Source organism: Cydia pomonella, unplaced genomic scaffold, assembly GCF_033807575.1.
Source record: "Cydia pomonella isolate Wapato2018A unplaced genomic scaffold, ilCydPomo1 PGA_scaffold_30, whole genome shotgun sequence".
Taxonomy (NCBI): Eukaryota; Metazoa; Arthropoda; class Insecta; order Lepidoptera; family Tortricidae; genus Cydia; species Cydia pomonella.
The window spans coordinates 369,538-387,384 of record NW_026907865.1 but is presented as its reverse complement, the minus strand read 5'-3'; the positions used below and the strand labels follow the sequence as shown (position 1 = coordinate 387,384).

At 33.4% G+C, this 17,847-nt stretch overlaps 1 protein-coding gene across 1 annotated transcript; it reads left to right on the top strand.

The window, feature by feature from the left end:
* Positions 1–975: 975 nt before the first annotated feature.
* On the top strand, positions 976–16,510 carry LOC133533982 (uncharacterized). The gene has a single exon (XM_061873074.1). It carries the CDS (start codon positions 1,997–1,999, stop codon positions 4,454–4,456), a length of 2,460 nt encoding a protein of 819 aa, XP_061729058.1. The 5' UTR covers positions 976–1,996; the 3' UTR covers positions 4,457–16,510.
* Positions 16,511–17,847: the final 1,337 nt, after the last annotated feature.

Sequence of the window (17,847 nt, the reverse complement as noted above, 5' to 3'; positions counted from 1 at the left end):
GAAAAAGCTATATATCATTCATAATATACAGAAAATTATATTTTACATATACATATATATATGTTATTATATAAGGGTCCATATGCAAAATTTTGCCACGAAAATATATATAATGATTATATATATAATATTATGTATCAATGTTATACTCTGATAACATATATTTTAATTACACTATGCGACTATGTATCATTAAATATATTCGACATATTATATTTAACAATATATGGCCAATAGTATAAGAACTATATATGATTCAATATAATTTGGAATATACTTTTAATTTTATATATATTATATTATATGTATAACATATATGGAACATTCCACGCCAAATCACCCAGGTTTGACCTGATCCTCTGCCATTTTGTTGAAAATTTTGAATTATTTGTTACTCTACTAAAGACATTTTAAATAAATAAATAATAAATAAATAAATATTATAGGACATTATTACACAAATTGACTAAGTCCCACAGTAAGCTCAATAAGGCTTGTGTTGAGGGTACTTAGACAACGATATATATAATATATAAATGTTTATAAATACTTAAATACATAGAAAACACCCATGACTCAGGAACAAATATCCATGCTCATCACACGAATAAATGCCCTTACCAGGATTTGAACCCGGGACCATCGGCTTCGTAGGCAGGGTCACTACCCACTAGGCCAGACCGGTCGTCAAATTCAAATTATTCAAACTATCAATAGTCAAATTATTTTACCCAACCCAAACAAAAATTACGAATCATAATACTAAATTATATATAGCCATATATAATTGAAATATTATAACTAGAATTATACAATGATAATTTATGTCAATATATATTTTACTAAAAATATATTTTTTATTATATAGTTTTCCATATAAGTAATTCTTATATAAAAACAGTATATTCTCTTACATATATAAAGTAATATACGGCATAAATGTAGTTAAACTTATATTGAAGCAAATATATTTTTAGTTATATAAAAAAAACATATATCTTTTCATATATATAATTTTGCCGCTATATATGGTCACATATTTCCCATATAATTTTCCATATATGTTCGGCCATATATGGTTTTTTAATGCGGGATGATGTTAGTAAACAATTTAGTTCATGACTAACCACGAGTCATGAAGTTGATAACAAAATTAATATGATTAAATACCAATAGAAAATAACAATGTTCGATCATGACGGTAACTATAATTCTTAGAAATATTTCTGTTAACATAAACACAAATTGTTTTGATTTTATTACTTAGAACTACACTGGAAAATACTTATCATTAAAAATTCTAAAAACAGGTTATGGGCCCAGTATTCTTTATTTCTCTCCACTTTGTAAAGCTCGTTACAAAATTACAAACCTACTCCATATTCAAAACCTACAAATAAGATGTAAACAAGAAATTGTATCAGAAAATCCAGAAACAAAGCTCTGATTCACTATATTACAATGCAATCCCGTCATTACTCTAATGAAAACATAGTCATGTAAACATAGTTATAAATTGGTGGTCCAGGATTCCTAGAGACGCGTCATATGATGACGTAACCACGAGTATTATTGCTCAAATTGATGTCAACAGGAATAATATGACACAGTAATTGTTGCATCAGTTGATAGGGAAAATGTATAAATTCAAACAGGATTGCTAAATTTATTCAGTTTATATCTACGCTTTGAACACTACACTAGTTTGCTCGTGCCAAAGAATTTTTGAAAATTAAATTTGAAGAATACAAATAAGGTACATTTAGACTTTAGAAATATTGTTTTTATTTAATTAGCGTAATAAATTGTTGCTAATCAAAACTTATGAATATAAAACAAGTTTAATTTTCTGTTCCAGGAATTCTCATACGCTGCCACCTGTTTACTGCGCATCAAATCAAGGTCACCGATGCATCAAACTCTGAGAGTAGTAACGTGGAATTTTTGTGCATCACTGTATCACTTCTAAGAAAAATTAAATACGAAATTGGTCAAAATGGTAAACTACTACATCTACGCCAAAGACTTTTCGGGTTCAACGCGTAACGAAGAGTTCTACCACACCAACGGCCTGAAAACTTTGGAGCAGTTCAAAAGAGACGTAGAAGAAATTGAAAATGAACTTTTGACAGCCGGCATACCATCAGAATCAAAAGTAATTTATTTGCACTGGGATTCTTTGTGTTCTGAAGCAGATGAAGATGAAGTCAGACACACATATACTATGAAAACATGTGGAGGAGGAACGACAGAACCCGCAACAATCATCAAACGGATTCAAAAGGATTACAATTGCAAAGACGATCAAATCAAGCTGCTGTACATCATCACTGATGGTCTTATTCCTGAATACAGTGTGGGTGAATGTTTTGAATTGAACAAAAATATGCAGTGTGAAAGAGTTGTCTTCCACGCATTCAATGAAAATTTGTCAGAAATTGATATGTCAGTTGCTGCTTCATTTTTCAAAAGCCGTTGCAAAGCGTATCAAAATAACCAACTTATTGATAACGTTGACATTTCGCAAGAGTACAACTACGACAAGATCTCTGTGGATAACTTTTCAGTTGAAAAAGAAAATCTTAAGTCTTATATTAAGCTGAAGTTCATCAAAGTCTGCAAAAAAGATGCTCTAGCTCTACAAGAAATCACCAAGTTGAAAACTCTAAGAAACCGTTTGTTTGACGGATTGTCATGGAAAGTCCCTGAAAAAATAAATTTGGAAACAAATAACAAAGAAAAGTTTCTAAAGGAATTCGCTAAGACCAATTGGTACCGAGCTCTCAATGCTTTGGAGCAGGATACAAAAGTTGACATCGATAAATCCATTTCTTCATTCATCAATTACATCATCAGTGAAAGAAAGTCCTACTCCTTTGACGCGTTGAAATTCAACACCAAATTTGATACAGACATTCAAGAAGAAGAAATCGATGTCGACTTTCCAGCTGAACAAGAAATCGAATTCCCTGATATTCTTCTGGAAGAAGACAAAGGAATTCCTGTTGTTCTTCTCACTGAATTCAATCTGCTGGACAAGCTTATTTTCCACCGACCACTTCAAGTATCTCCGGCAAGTTTTCGGAAATTCAAAGGAGCAATGGAGTGCCCTCTGTTTTTGATGGACGATCCAGATATCAAGGAATCGATTGGGTACTTCTACACTTTGAATGCTTACAAGCAGTTGCTGAAAACTACAAGAAAAGAGCCAAGAACTCGAAGGACTTTTCATGGTGGGCTTGTGCTGACGGATACAAATTTGTTCGATAAATACAACGATTACATTCTGTCTGCTACTTACTTCAATTCCAAGAAAGTGAACTTCAATGTTGGTTTGTTCTACTTCATTTTGTGGAAAAACTGCGAAGCTAAGCAATGGATGGATAAAAATGTGAAGAAACGATTCAAGGAATATGTAATGCGACGGATCAGCTCTACAGTCTGCAAAATTGGGCTGTCGTCATTGCCACTGGATCCTACAGAAAATGTTTCGCTGCCGACTGCACTTTGGTACTGCGTTGAATTGTCTTCTTGTATCTTCAAAAACGATCCACAAAATTTTGCACACGAACGTTTGAGGATGTTTTACGGCGTGGCGCAGTGGATGATTGAAATTCTCAGGTGTCTAGATTACAAGCTAGATTTGAAGTCTATTGAAAAACGCAGAGAATTGATGAAATTTGTTATGATTCTAAAGAAAATTCCAAGGCAATCTGACAAAGTTTATTATCTGCTAGAGAGAATTTTCAAAAAAACCAATGGGTTTCTTGTCAGTGAAATTGAGAAGCCCTACAATCTTGATAAATTGAATTACCTGCAATATAATCACAAGGGAATGATGAGCGAAGATGTGATGGAAGAGAAAGTCGACTTGAATGATTACGTCCGTTTGTTGCACTGCGTGGGCGATTTGAACAAATCTAAAGCTGGTAAAGGCACGTACAAACTCTGCAAAAAGACATTCCGCCCTTATTTCACTCTGGAGGGGGACAAATCTTTCTACACGGAACTAGTCAAAGCTACCAGAAAAACGGTGATTAGAAATTCGGATGACAAAGAGAGAATTGAAGTAACTTATGAAGCAGTGAATTCTCTGGAATTTGACAGGATACTGTCTTTGTACAATTTGTACATCAAGTGCGTGAGAGATTATAAAAAGTATCCTACCCTGCCAGAATACACTGAGTACGTTTTGAAGAAGAAAAAGTTTATTGATAATTTGGTGACTATTTTTCCGCCGAATGTGTACTTTGATATTGAAGATGTTTACTCGCGGTATCAGGAAATTGTAGGTATGGTTGAGGTTAGAGAATTTATAAAGGTGGCTGATTGTTATTATGGCCGGTCACCGAGGATTAAGGCGGAAGAAATTGTAAAGTTTAATGATGATGATAAGATTAGCGAATTTATTTCAAGGGAAGAACTGAAGGTTAATTTGAATAAGAATTCTAGATAGTGTTTTAATTTGGAAAAATTAAGATTTGAATACTGGAATAAAAATAATTTAAGATCTAATTCGGTTTTCATTTATACCCAAATTTTAATTAGTGTAATAAGTAAGAAAAATTAAAAATTTTAATATTGTAATGAAAATTATGTAAGGTATAACTTGATTTCTCATTCATACCCTAAAACTTGTATTCATTGTACAGAAGAAATAAAATTAATATGAAACCCAAGTTGATAATATAAAATTTTATTTTTAATGGTTTTATATATTAGTACACTACAGGAGGAGATTATATATATATATATATATATATATATATTTTAATAAAGAAATAACATTATTTCATGAGATAAACAATCACTTCATTAAAAATATGACTCATTCTTTGCTGTAGAGTAGAAGTAACATTTATGGCTGTTTTTTATTTAAATAAACGATAAAACAAAACTCACATTGACAAAACATCTCGATCCGTTTTAAGATGAATTGTTGGAAATTCTATAAAAATATATGGTTTTATTATTAAGATTTTTGATAAATTAATTTAAATGTCAGCCGGCCAAAAACGATACTTTTACTCTATCCGCCGAAATCCGCGAAAATCCTAATACTAATATTTCATTTCTCGGATTTCAAAATCGCAAACTAAAGTTTAGATTGAAGAATTGTTTTATGAAAATAAATATTAGAATCATATTCGCTTGACTAGTTCTAACGGTATATGTAAGTAGTTACCGACGCTACTGTACAGGTGGCGCATCTTGTATGTTTATGTAAATTAGTGTCAGCTATTGTAAACTCAAAGCACAAATGATGATGTAATTACTCTATAACTTGCGAAGATAAAGATATTAGTCATAAACAGTATTGAACAGTCATGACCTGTTCTATCAGAGACGACCAATAGCCTTTCAACGTATAATTAAGATAAATGAGTCATGATTGAAACCAAGAGTTATATATGTCACAGCAGTATTCCTAGAATAAATATTGGGCATGGTCGCTCAATTGGCTAGTGCCTGGCCGGTCATCGACCATAACAGAACTCTCCTGTTCCCGAAAGATCAAAAGTTTGTGAAGAAATTCTTTTATTTTGCCCCGGGTAAGTTTATTGTTGGTTTTTAAATTACTACTTTAGATTGTTGCAGAATTTATAAAGAAGAATATGGTCTGGTTCAAGAAATCGTAAAATCAAATTATAGTTCAATCTTAATTAAGTCTTGTAATATGAATGCGTTTTTCATTCGCATTCATATTTTGATACTTAGTAAAGTGTGAACGATCGCTACACTGCGTCGGAGGTGTCTTTTGTCGTCATCGAAACGAAGCTGAATGTCAAAAAGGAAGAAAACTACTTCACATCATCTATTTTATATTATTAATTAGAGAGTCATGTGTTTGTTTGTTAAAACTGTTTAAATATTTTTTGTTGCTCAGAAATTTAGAAGACAAAAGGAGTTAAGGTCTCCATCGAAGATATTTTTTTGGTCTTTTGACAAGTGTGACTAGAAAAAATTCATCATTTGCCAACTAGTGACAAAAGAACATGAAGCTTAAGAAGAACAGTAGTCTACATATTTTGATATTGTTTCCACAAGTGATTAAAGGGACCGAAGAAATAACACTTTCAGACTATCAAACAATTCACATTGCGCATGTATTGACAATCATGGCAATGCGAATTGGCTGAATTAATCTGAAAGTGGCCGTCTTATTACTGAAGAAATTTGACCAGCGAAGAGTTTGAATTTAAACTGCCTAAGGCTTTTATTCTTGATATCTTTTTCCATATTGCACGCCGCACAAGCGGTGGTGCTCTACTCTCGACATGTCAAAACCTAGCCTTTCGAAACTTGAATGACGTTTTTTTTTTTAATATAACACTTACATGATAATATGAGTGCACTAACATCAAGTTAAATAATCTGTCTAGCACGTATGATATATTTTATAAACAATTATTCTTGTTTAATATAGTAAATAACAATATAAAACTAATCATTCTTGGACGTCCGTGAGTCGGTGTTTACGGATCCGTGTATGTGGCAGAGAAATTGATCGAAAAAATTATCTTACCGGAATATTTTTTTTTTTATTATATAAAGTTATGCACTGCGCTGATTCCTAGTTAATATTAGCGTTCTAAGTACTGTCGTTTAATTATAATTCATAAAAAACTAAAATACGACTGTATATTTGTATATCTATATTTGTATACAAATGAAGATTAGCCTTAAGCCAAATGTAAAAAGTTGAGATCAGCGCATGCGTCATTGTAAATACTCAGGAAATGGCGCGAAATTTAAATTTGATAAATATGTTATTGAAATTTTACTACCAAAAACTTTATTGAAATTTTTTATTTTAGAAGTTAATGACCGCTGTGAGGCGTGCACTTTTAGATTTTCCAAACTTTTTATGTTCTTTCATCCATCATTGGAATTAGATATCAACATTAAGGCAAGGCTTATCGCCAGAAGAAACTAAATCTTGAATGTTTTAGCTTCTTTCAAAGTAGTTTGCGTCGTCTATTCGTAATACTATTCTGAAAGAAGCCAAAATAACGCAAGAAATTCATCACCAGAAGAATTATATGAAGTATAGTATAGTAAGAAATTGATAGTAGTCCGTAGTGTAACGGGGTTACCCTTTCGGGTTGGTCCGTTCATAGGCTACCGTCAACAATTTAAGATCAACTATTATTACTGAGACTACTTTATTTAAATTAATTTGTAAATAGTGGTTCAATTAATCAAAACTGAACTAAGATGCAACTTCGAGATCTCATTCGCGTTGACGGGCGCCACCAGGTTACTGAAAACAAACAAAAGGTCGGCCACCTGGGAACCGAGAATGTGAGCACGAGAGTTCAGGGAAAGAGAGAGAGAGAGAGGGATACTGGGTCTGGAAATAACAAGATTAATTAACAATATTGTTCATATTTATTTTAAAAAAATAACTTGTGAGCTAATTACACGCATACCTCACACTACAAACTTACAATACTCAAACTACTGACTTTACTTCGGTAATAACAAGATGTAGAGGGGACGATGGTGATCAGGACTGACTGAAAATGTTCCTGATTGGGCCACCACCGCCATAGCGTACTATTTATCCGTTATTACTTGCGTTAAAGACCGACTGAAATGGTCTGTTACACACACACACACACTTTTACTTGATACCAAAATTTTCGGTGTCTGTTTGTCCAACTTTCCTTGGGTGTTTATCCTTGGATTCCGTTACCGCAACTGGCCAAACTTATATCCAATCCAATTATTATTAACCTGTTATAATCAGACGGCGTTAGTATGTACATTGTGTAAAGATTAAACAATAAACAGATTTTATCGCTTCGTTCCACAATTAATGGAGACTCGACGACTTAATAATTAGGTCATTTTTCCGGACGATGTTGCCGTGTCCGGAATCTAATCTCTAATGCACTCAAGTGTTTTTCACGCGTGCCCGCTTGCCGCCAGGCCCATCACTGTCATCCCCACTCTCTTATAATTACCGAAAATCAGCGCACAGAGTACTACGTCGATAATTAATCGATATTCGATGTATGACCTTTAGATAATGTATCGTATTTGGCTGTATTACGTAATTCTGTTAGTAAGTAGTTGACCGGTGGTTAGTACAGTAGTTTTCTGTTTTTGTCAGTGATTATTAAATTATTAAATTGTAAACTTTTAAGATTTTGTTTAGTGTTCTTGAGGAATTTTGTCTGGTCTTTGTATTTCTTATATCATGAACAGAAAAAGTTCCTGAATAAATTTAAATGAATGTTTTATTATTCTGAAAAGTGTTAAGAAGAAAGAAGAGAAAATTTGTTTAGTCTTCTCAGGCCTTTTAACCCGTCAATGATTTTCTTCATAACATAGACGGGAGAAATGCCTGCCGAAGCTTAGAAAAATGACACAACGACTCAAAATTGCTGAACGAATTAAGAAAACATCGATCAAGAATCTGGTTTTGGTAAGATTTGACTAAACCAATCAGCTATGTCTTTTCCAACGATATGGCGAATGGGATAAGTCGAATTGGTCCAAAATAAATCGTCCAGTCAGATCTGCAGCTGAATTGTATTATAATTTCAATCTTGTGTTAACTTTATAGACAATTTCAGGTTTAAACTGGATCGTATCTTAAACTGTCACGCTAATCATCAGTATTTATGTGCTTTCTAATCATAAAACTGTTGGTTACTGTGGCGGTTTATGATCATTTTTTCCACACATCTAGGGTTAACGAAAATATAACAAAAATCTTGGGTTTTCTTTATCACTCGTCGGTTTCGAATAGGTTTTGATTCCATTCGAAACTTATTGGGTGTTGAAATGGATCAAGATTAGCATTGAAAACTCCTGACTGTTGCTCAAGATCAAAATTATCTTTATAGACATCAAAGAAGAAATTGAATCTTGACTATTTTAGCTCTTATCAAATTAATCTTGTGTAAAAAGCGACCCATCAACCCCGCTTTAATGTGCTGGCATCAGGGTGACTAGCTTCCGGCTCACCACCTATCACGTGATCAGAGCTACCCCCACTAGTGATGAGGACTGAAGGCCACTCAGTACCAAGATGCTGGGGACACTTCTAATCGGACGGTCAAGGGACCTATACACTCTACCTATCTTTAGCATAATATACCTTCTGTATATTATACCTATCCTTGCGTTACAAGTATTGTCGGGTTTATCTTTGTATCAATAAATATGTGGATTAACTTAAACAGTGCGTTTTGGTCATTATTTACATTAAAAAAAAATTGAGAAAAACTGTAGCGATGTAATAAAGGAAAAATCTGTGTATCTCTAAATAAATATTTGTAAGATTCATATTGTTTTATTTAACCCTTCATTAAAAATGATGATGACATAGAAACATGCAAAAATGCTAAATACACGGAAAAAAAAGTGATACAACTCAAAAGTTATCAAATCAAAAGTAGTCAAATATCAGGTGATGCTAAATTCGGTTCACTTAGTGTAGAAAATATTGCGTTAAGTATAGTGTAGTATACAGTGTAATAATTTCACGAAAGAAAAAAAATTATTTTAATATTATTATTTATTAGAAAACAATAGGGGGAGTTTATATATATAATAATTAATACCCCTACGGAAAAAATGAATATTTGAGATATATCTCAAAATATATCCGAACATATCCGTATTTTCGCTGAAAAAATATGTACTTTAGTAGATGTCTGTATATTATATTTTTGAATATATCTCAAATATATACACTACTTCCGTGGAAGTATTTTCATTCATACAGGAACTATACTTCTGAGAGTGATAAGAGTTTAGTCATTTCCTCTCCATACATCATCCACGTAGTTAGTGACGCTACTGTGCAGATAGCGCTTCTCTAACCGCACTATAAGCTGAATATTTTCAGTAATATAATTTGTACAATAAAACCTAGTAGAGTGATAATGAGCCTAATAGATGAGCTATTATATAGGATTAATGTGTTTGTTTATTGAAAGCCGTAACTTTCTGATAACTCTAATAATGTAACCGCAGTATTGTTATTAATATGTTGCAACATGCTTATTATCAATTACTTAGTCATGGTTGTTCCGTTTGTCCTTATAGTAATTTAATAAATTCTCGTTGACTCAACTGATTTATTTCAGTGTGTAATTGACCGCTAGTTAGTACGGGAGTCTCCTGTTTTAGTAAACAATTTCACGGACATAGTTCGCGCAAAAGTTTTATCGTGAAAAAGTTTAACTGCAGATCGGTGAGTTTTTGTTGGTTTAAAAGAATACTTAGAATCTTTAAAGTAGTCCTAATTTTTTTTTTTTTTTTATTAGAAATAGTTTTTCTACAAGTTTTTATTGCGATTTTCCTTTTGGAACTCTCTATTGGTTTTCTGGATTTGACATACCTATATTGAGTTTCAACAAGAGATTTATATATTTATCATCGAACTGGAACATTAATGCATTTTTAGATATCCTTGTGATGGATCTAAAGACAATCTTTGATTCTAAGGCTCTAAATATGGAATGCGTTTTTTACTCCATTCGTATTTTGTGACTTAGAATGAGATTGACTTAAGACACGTTTATTACGAACACAAGCAAGTATCCACCAAACTCAAGACAAAAGACTGCTACATTACAGAAGAATAAATCTCAGGCTGTACTAGCTAGCTTAAGGTCTCTTGTTTTTGGTTCATGAGATCATTTGGAAGTTAGTATAGACTAAGATAACCAACGACTCTATTGCAAGACCTCCATCATTTATCATTCAACATGAAAGACATTCTCATCTTCATGATCTGTTTTAGCTGCCTTCATTTTTTAGTGAGTTTCTCTGTATCACTGACACTGGAGACTGCTATGATTGATCGAGATTGCACATCCCACTCATTGAAGAAACTAAAGAAGCATGAACATCATTTCCATCTGCACGAGGTTTCCATCGATAAGCATGTTAAATTTTTTGTCAAAACAGGAAAATACTTATCATTAAATTGGACGCTAATGAACTTAATCATTAGCGCTATAATTCTAGGAAAATATATTGTGCTTATAGAGGATGTGATAAATTTTAACGGAAGAATAGTGAACTTTGCCTCCATCAAAGATAAGAAGTCAATTGGTTTAGGCTTGAACATCCTCAATTACAAGTACATCTCCATTCTGTATTGCAGTTGACGATGTTTGATTCTAACCAACATTCTTCACATCAATGATCTAAGATAAAGTCAACTCATGATCTAGGTCTCAACCAGAGCCAAATTTAAATCTGTGGTACTATTACAACACTTTTCATGGCGAGTACGTTTCAATTCTGTTTAGTGATGTTAAGTGTTTGAATAATCCAGGATTGACGTCATCAATGCGGTTTTTCACCCTTCGAGGCCTCTTATCCTGTACTGCTTCAACTTTGTAGGAAAATAAACTATAGATTGCGGTTTTATAATTAATTTAAACTATTTTTAACCTTGCAAGCTTTTGGATTTCTTAGGGTTTCTTTCAACAGGACCTTGTTTAGTCTTTTTCAAAGTATTTTTCATGTCCATGTTTCCTTTATATCATGGACGGAGAAAAAACCTGAGGAAAATTAGACGACTTTCATCGCTGGATTTTGGACCAAATTGCAAAAGCGACTGATCTGTACGCATGTTTTAGGTGCTCAAGGGTTTCTATTTACTTGGCCACCTTCAACAATCGGAGTAGATTGAAAGCGATTTCACGTTGGACGTGAACGAGACGTAATTAAGTCTGTATCCCGTGCCTGCGTCGAATTCTATCCCTTCGAGGCCTCTGGCCTCGTTATCGCACAACCTCATTCAACAGGAAAACTATAAACAACCGAGTTCTTTGATAACTAAATATTTCCTTCCTTGAATTTTGCAGGAATGTAATCGTTAAGTTTTTTCCATAAGCTGAAAAATGTTTAAGTTTAGGACCTTATGATGATTTGTCTACTCTCCTTTAAGTAATTCATGCTGTTTATGTAGTTCATGTCATAGCACCATGAGATACTTTAGTGAGTTTGGATGAATAAGTCTACATCATTTGTTTTGTAATTGGTGAAGCTTTCTGCTTTCGTTCAAGTTATTTGAGTTACCAATGCTTTTTTCTTTCGCATGAGCAATTCTCATAACAAGAACGATTTGGACAATCAAACCAACTGAAGATTGTGATAATCAAGACACCTAGAAAGAAGAAATTGGTTTGTTACAATAGTCTTCGGTCTTTTGTACATTTCTGTCTGTAAAAAGTCCTCAGGCTATTGCAATAAACCATAAATATCAGCAAAGAAGAGATATTTTGAAGCTAATCTATTCGTTGAAAGATGCTGCGAAGAACCAAAACTACATGAAAGTAAACTAATATCTAGTTTTTTGGGTAATTTGAGGTTTCAATTGTTCTCATTCAGCTTTAACACTCAAAGGACCAAAGAAACTGGGTATAGAATATGGCCATACCTTAGCCCTGAAGCTCTTAATTTATAAATATAAGTATACTTGTCCAATAACACTTGTATGAAAATTTCTTGTTGTATTTTAGATATCGGTTTGTGTATAACTTCAATGTCGGTCTGTTTCCGTCAATTCTGACGAGTGACGTGTTTTTCTAATTTCATGGCTCGTCGAATTAGCGAAGATAGATCAAAATTATCTTCATCACTAAAGAAGAAATGACATTCTTGGTCTTTTTTAGTTAACTCACTTTGCACATGTATTCTAATCATGGCAAGAGGATACAACAAAATCAGCCCAGTGTCTATCAGCAAATAATTGTAAAAGTCAGCAGATTGTACTCCAAAGAAAATACAGAAAAATCTACAGGTAGATGTTTAAAAAATTAAAAATAATACTTTGTCTGCATTATCATATCTTGGTATCTTTCGTTAGTGATGTTTTTTAATTCATCACTAGCATTAAATATCAAAAGTCGATACAGATTTATTGCAAGAAGAAAGTTAATCTTGAATGATTCAGTCTTTTTTGAAATTGCTTACGTTTTCCAGTCGTAAAATTTCTAAAGAGACGGGATTAGAGCAAAAATTACTACCAGCAAAGAAATAATTCACATGAGCCGCAAATATCAAGACTCTATGACTTCCTTGTTCCGTTGACGTCAAACGAACTCAAACAATGTCACTAGACAAAATTGAAGGAAAACTATAAATATGTCTAATTGTGGTTTTGTTGTTAATTAAAGAATCGCTCTGCTCCAATTATTAAATACAAATAAGGAAAATGGTGCCGCTATTAATATGCTTTAATTCTTTTTCAAATTTGTAGTCAATTGTTGACTGTTAATTCTTAATTAATTTTAGCGTTTAAAAATTAGTGTAACGTCCGCTTATTGCCATTTTTTCAACTTCTACGAATAAGAGTAGAAAAAAATAAGTTTTTATTTAAAAATTAATTGGAATTTTTGATTTCAAAACTATTTCTGTATACTCGAAAGATTTTTGAAAACTTCAGGATAATTTTCTATAAAAGTGCAAAAACAGACAAGGCCCAAATTCAAAGTTATGGACAATGAAATAAAATTTCAGCTGAAAATAAGAACGTTTGGTGAAGTGACACGGCCTTAAATCTGCGCCTAATTAAAAACTTCTGTATAAACGCACCGTAAAACAGTTAATTACGTAGAAAATGAGCTAAAGCAGTAAATTTTTGATATTTTATTACCTGATAGGTATGTAATAGTAAACGTCTAACAAACATACTTGTGTTGTGTAAAATATATTTATTGTGAGAAAATTATGTATACAACCGTTAAGAGTGTTATTTATTGCAAATAGAATATTACAGCTTGCATTGGCCAATCTTTGGGCACTTTGATTCCTTGAAGAAGAGTTTGGCGGTCATTCATGTTCGATATCATCTAGAAAATATTAACACGTTTTTCCACAAGCCGTTTAAAATTTTCCACAACTTATTTGCATGGATAACGAATACCTTGATAATGCACTCTCGCTATCTCACTGGCTGAACACCTGCGTCTGGCGAATATTTATCCTCTTACCTGAGAATACCAACGACGTCATTTATTAACATTAAAGCAAACGTTTTGTTTTCTGTATCTTTTAAAACTGACGGTTCAATGTGACACAGAGGACATTCTGAATGTCAACACCGTGAAATAATTGTATGCATGTGTTCAATATTCAGATGCTGTATGTGTTGTTTTTATGTGAAAAATAAAATAAAGTATACGGTTGTCAAAATTCTTATTGAAAATGACATATTAAATACCATAGTGAAGATTAGCCTGAAGCATTTATTTGGACTGATATTATTTAGAAGTCTAAAAAATGTACAGAAAGAACCAAATTATTACAAATAAAACTTGTCTGTTAATTTCTAGGCAATCTAATAATAATTGATAATGTTCATACTCACATTAGCGCATTGTGAGTTCTGTACGTTGTTTGTATTGTGTAATTGTACACGTCAACGTCTTTATTGCCTTTTGCTTTAAAAATACTGCGAAAATAATTTCAAATTAATAGATGAATGTATTTTCTATTTGAAAGGATGATGTATGCTAATGTTTAAATATCTTGGGAGTTCGTTTTGCGTAGGTAAATGGAGTCCATTCTATTCAAGAAAGACTGCAATAGATGTAGTGTCATTTCCTAATTAAAAAGATGTTTGAAAGATATCTTAACTATAAGATATTTTGGAAGGATTTTAAATAAAATATCAAATAAAAACGTTTTTCTATGTCACCATTAATTCTGAGTTCTAGACTAGGTTTTAATTTATTATCTAAAAGGTTTGACGTAATTAATTTCCAAAATGACGCCCACGGTTTTCCAGACAAAACAAGTCTAGTTCCAGGGATTGTCTCTGCGTAGGTGAAAATAAATTCGATGTAAAAAGACTTACCATGAGGTTAAAGCTACGAAAACAATGACGAGACTTTGAACTGTAAAGAGGTGATACATTACTAACCCTCACACCCACACTAAGCGGCGTACGTTGCAGGTCAACAATCGCATAAAGTGAATGACATGTGCGTAGTACGCTAGACAGCGCAGGGGAGTATAAAACTCCCACAGTCATAACACAGTGATCAGTCTGAAAAAAGCTGCGAGTAATTACTCATTGCTAAGTCATACGCGTGTTAGTGCGTGTATTCAATGACTGTGGCGTAGTTTCTAAACAACTATGGATGTAAAAAAGTCCTTAATATGGTTTACTTTATTAAAAAAAATAGAGAAAAACCCTCATTTAAAAACCGTACGATTGCAATAGTGATAACAGAACAAAAGTTTAGTAACTTCAGCCCGCTGGGAATCTATTGTTTACATTGCAAATAAGTAATTACAAATTATCGTCGTCGATAGTGTCCATCACAATGTTGTTTATGTCGTAGGTGAACGCACGAATTAAGTTAATGACCTGAAATGTGTGCGCAGTTTGCATTGGAAATGGGTATATAAGTCCTAGCTCTCTAAAACGGGAACTAGTTTTAAAGCACTATTGGCGAGATATCAACAGAAGTGAGCATTTAAAATATTACAAAAAATGGCATCTCTGCCTATGAACGGGAATGATTTTCTAAATTTTATGAGCAAACGTGATTCACTAGCTAGTGTCATAGCGGAATATCATTCCATAGTGCCCGATCGAAAAGAAAATCAGTTGAAAGAGGAAAAAAAGGGAAAAAGTGAAGAGGAAATGCATCTTGTGCGTCATCTTCATCGTCGTGTGAAACTCAAAAATAACGAGACTGTCCTTGGTGCTACTTTTATCGACGGTTATGAGGTTGAACGGAAATATGTTTATATCAAAAGTCTGCGAGGAGATGTCTGCAATCAATACTGGGAAATCGTATGGGAATACAAGGTACGAGTGGTTGTGATGACGAGTCAACTCAGTGACAAGATGAGTTACCAAAATTGTTTCTCAGATGAGGGTTGTGTGGCAGTGTGCGATAAGTTTAGGATAAAGACTTTGGAGATCCGCAGAAAACCACACTGCAAGTTGACTTTGCTAAGTCTGACTGACCAATCTGGCCACGAGCACAAAATATCCTACTGTCAATACACCGCTTGGCCAAAAGACAATTTTTCCCATCAGCTGGATGCATTTATAGATTTTTATTGTGACGTGAAAAACTTGTGCCTTCAGTTCGAGAGACAAGCTGATACGAAAACTGCTCCCATTATCGTGCAGTGCCTGGACGGAATCGATAGCTCTGCCGTGTTTTGCGTATTTGATATATGTGTTGCGCAGTTTGAGAAAACTGGAACTCTATCAGTGGCAAGTGTTATCAAGAAAGTGCGACAGCAGAAATATGGGTTCATGAACCGCTTAGGAAACTATACTCTGTGTTACCAATTGCTTGGAGCCTACGTCAATGACATAGACATAGACATAGACATAGAAAAGTTTTATTTAACATCACAAATATCGCATTGGTACATTTGAACATAAAATCTTAAAACTACTAAAACAATTTTATACTAAGATGCGTTGGCTGACATATAAACAGCGTGATGTTAAAAAGGGGCTCGACTCAGCATAAAGTTGCAGTAAATGTACTGCAACGCTGGTTTTCAGTCGGTCCCTAGTAATAAAAACAAAACATAAGAAAACAATTTTTAAAACAAAAACATTAGGAAAAGGAAGAGAAGAAAAAGTTAGATGGGTGTGTATGTGTATATGTGACGAAACGGAGTGCAATTTATAAAATTATTTGTGTACCTACTGTGTAGTTTTTGTATGTGCTTTAGTTTGTGTACAATATCATATTAGAGTATTTTAATAAAATAATAATAAAGCATTTTTTTTGTATATATAAGTTAGGATAGGATATATAGTTGAGTGTAAATTTGTACTTATTAAGAATATAGTCAATGAATTATGTTTGGCTGGGCCATTATAAGAGATAAGAAGGTATAGCTCTACAGCCAAGAGGTAGTGCATTTTGAATATGTAGAAGGTGTCGCTTAAGCCGTGTTTTAAAACTGTTAAGACTATTAAAAATCTGTAATGGTGGCGGGATATTATTCCAGCACTTAGTGGCTGTGTATTTAAAACTACCTCGAAAAGCAGAGGTGCAATGATGTGAAGCTACCAATTTGTTGCTGACCGATCTAAGGCCATACTTCATAGAAGTGTTTGAGCGCCAGGTGAGCTTTTCAAAGAGGTACTCGGGTTTTGAGAACTTTAATACACCAAACAACAATGAAGATAGATGGAGTTCTCTTCTGTAAGCCATTTTGAGAATGCCTGATGCATTTAAATAAGGACTCACATGCGCTCGAGGGGGAATTCTAAAACAATAGCGCGCACATGCGTTTTGAACTCTTTGTATAATGCGATCAGTCCGTGCTAATAAGCGTGGACCATATACTACATCTGCATAATCAAACCTTGAGAGTATAAGCGTATCACAAAGTTTGATTCTAAGGTCTTCGCTAAGAAAATCACGAATTCTATAGAGAACTTTTAGTCTATAAAACGAGTTTCTGGCAATATCTGCAATGTGACTTTCAAAACGAAGAGACTCGTCCATTATAACGCCTAAGTTACGCGACTCAAAAACACGATCTATTTCTTCGCCTGAAATGAACATTTTTGGTTTATAGCTGTTTATTTGTTTTAATTGATGTTTGGAACCGAAAATCATAACTTTTGATTTGCTAGGATTTAGCACTAAAGAATTTGAGGATGACCAAGTTGTTATATTGTTCAAGTCTTCATTTATTTTGGCAACTACTTCAGTAACATTAGTAGGATTACATGGGATGTAGATTTGGATATCATCAGCATATAGGTGGAAATTACTATGCTTTATTACGTTACGGACATCAGCTGTATACAAAATAAATAATAGCGGGCCTAGGATCGATCCTTGCGGCACTCCTCTAGATAAAATAGATGGTTTA

Excerpts from the sequence above, each read along its gene's own strand:
- LOC133533982 (XM_061873074.1), top strand. The coding sequence starts at position 1,997 with ATGGTAAACTACTACATCTACGCCAAAGACTTTTCGGGTTCAACGCGT.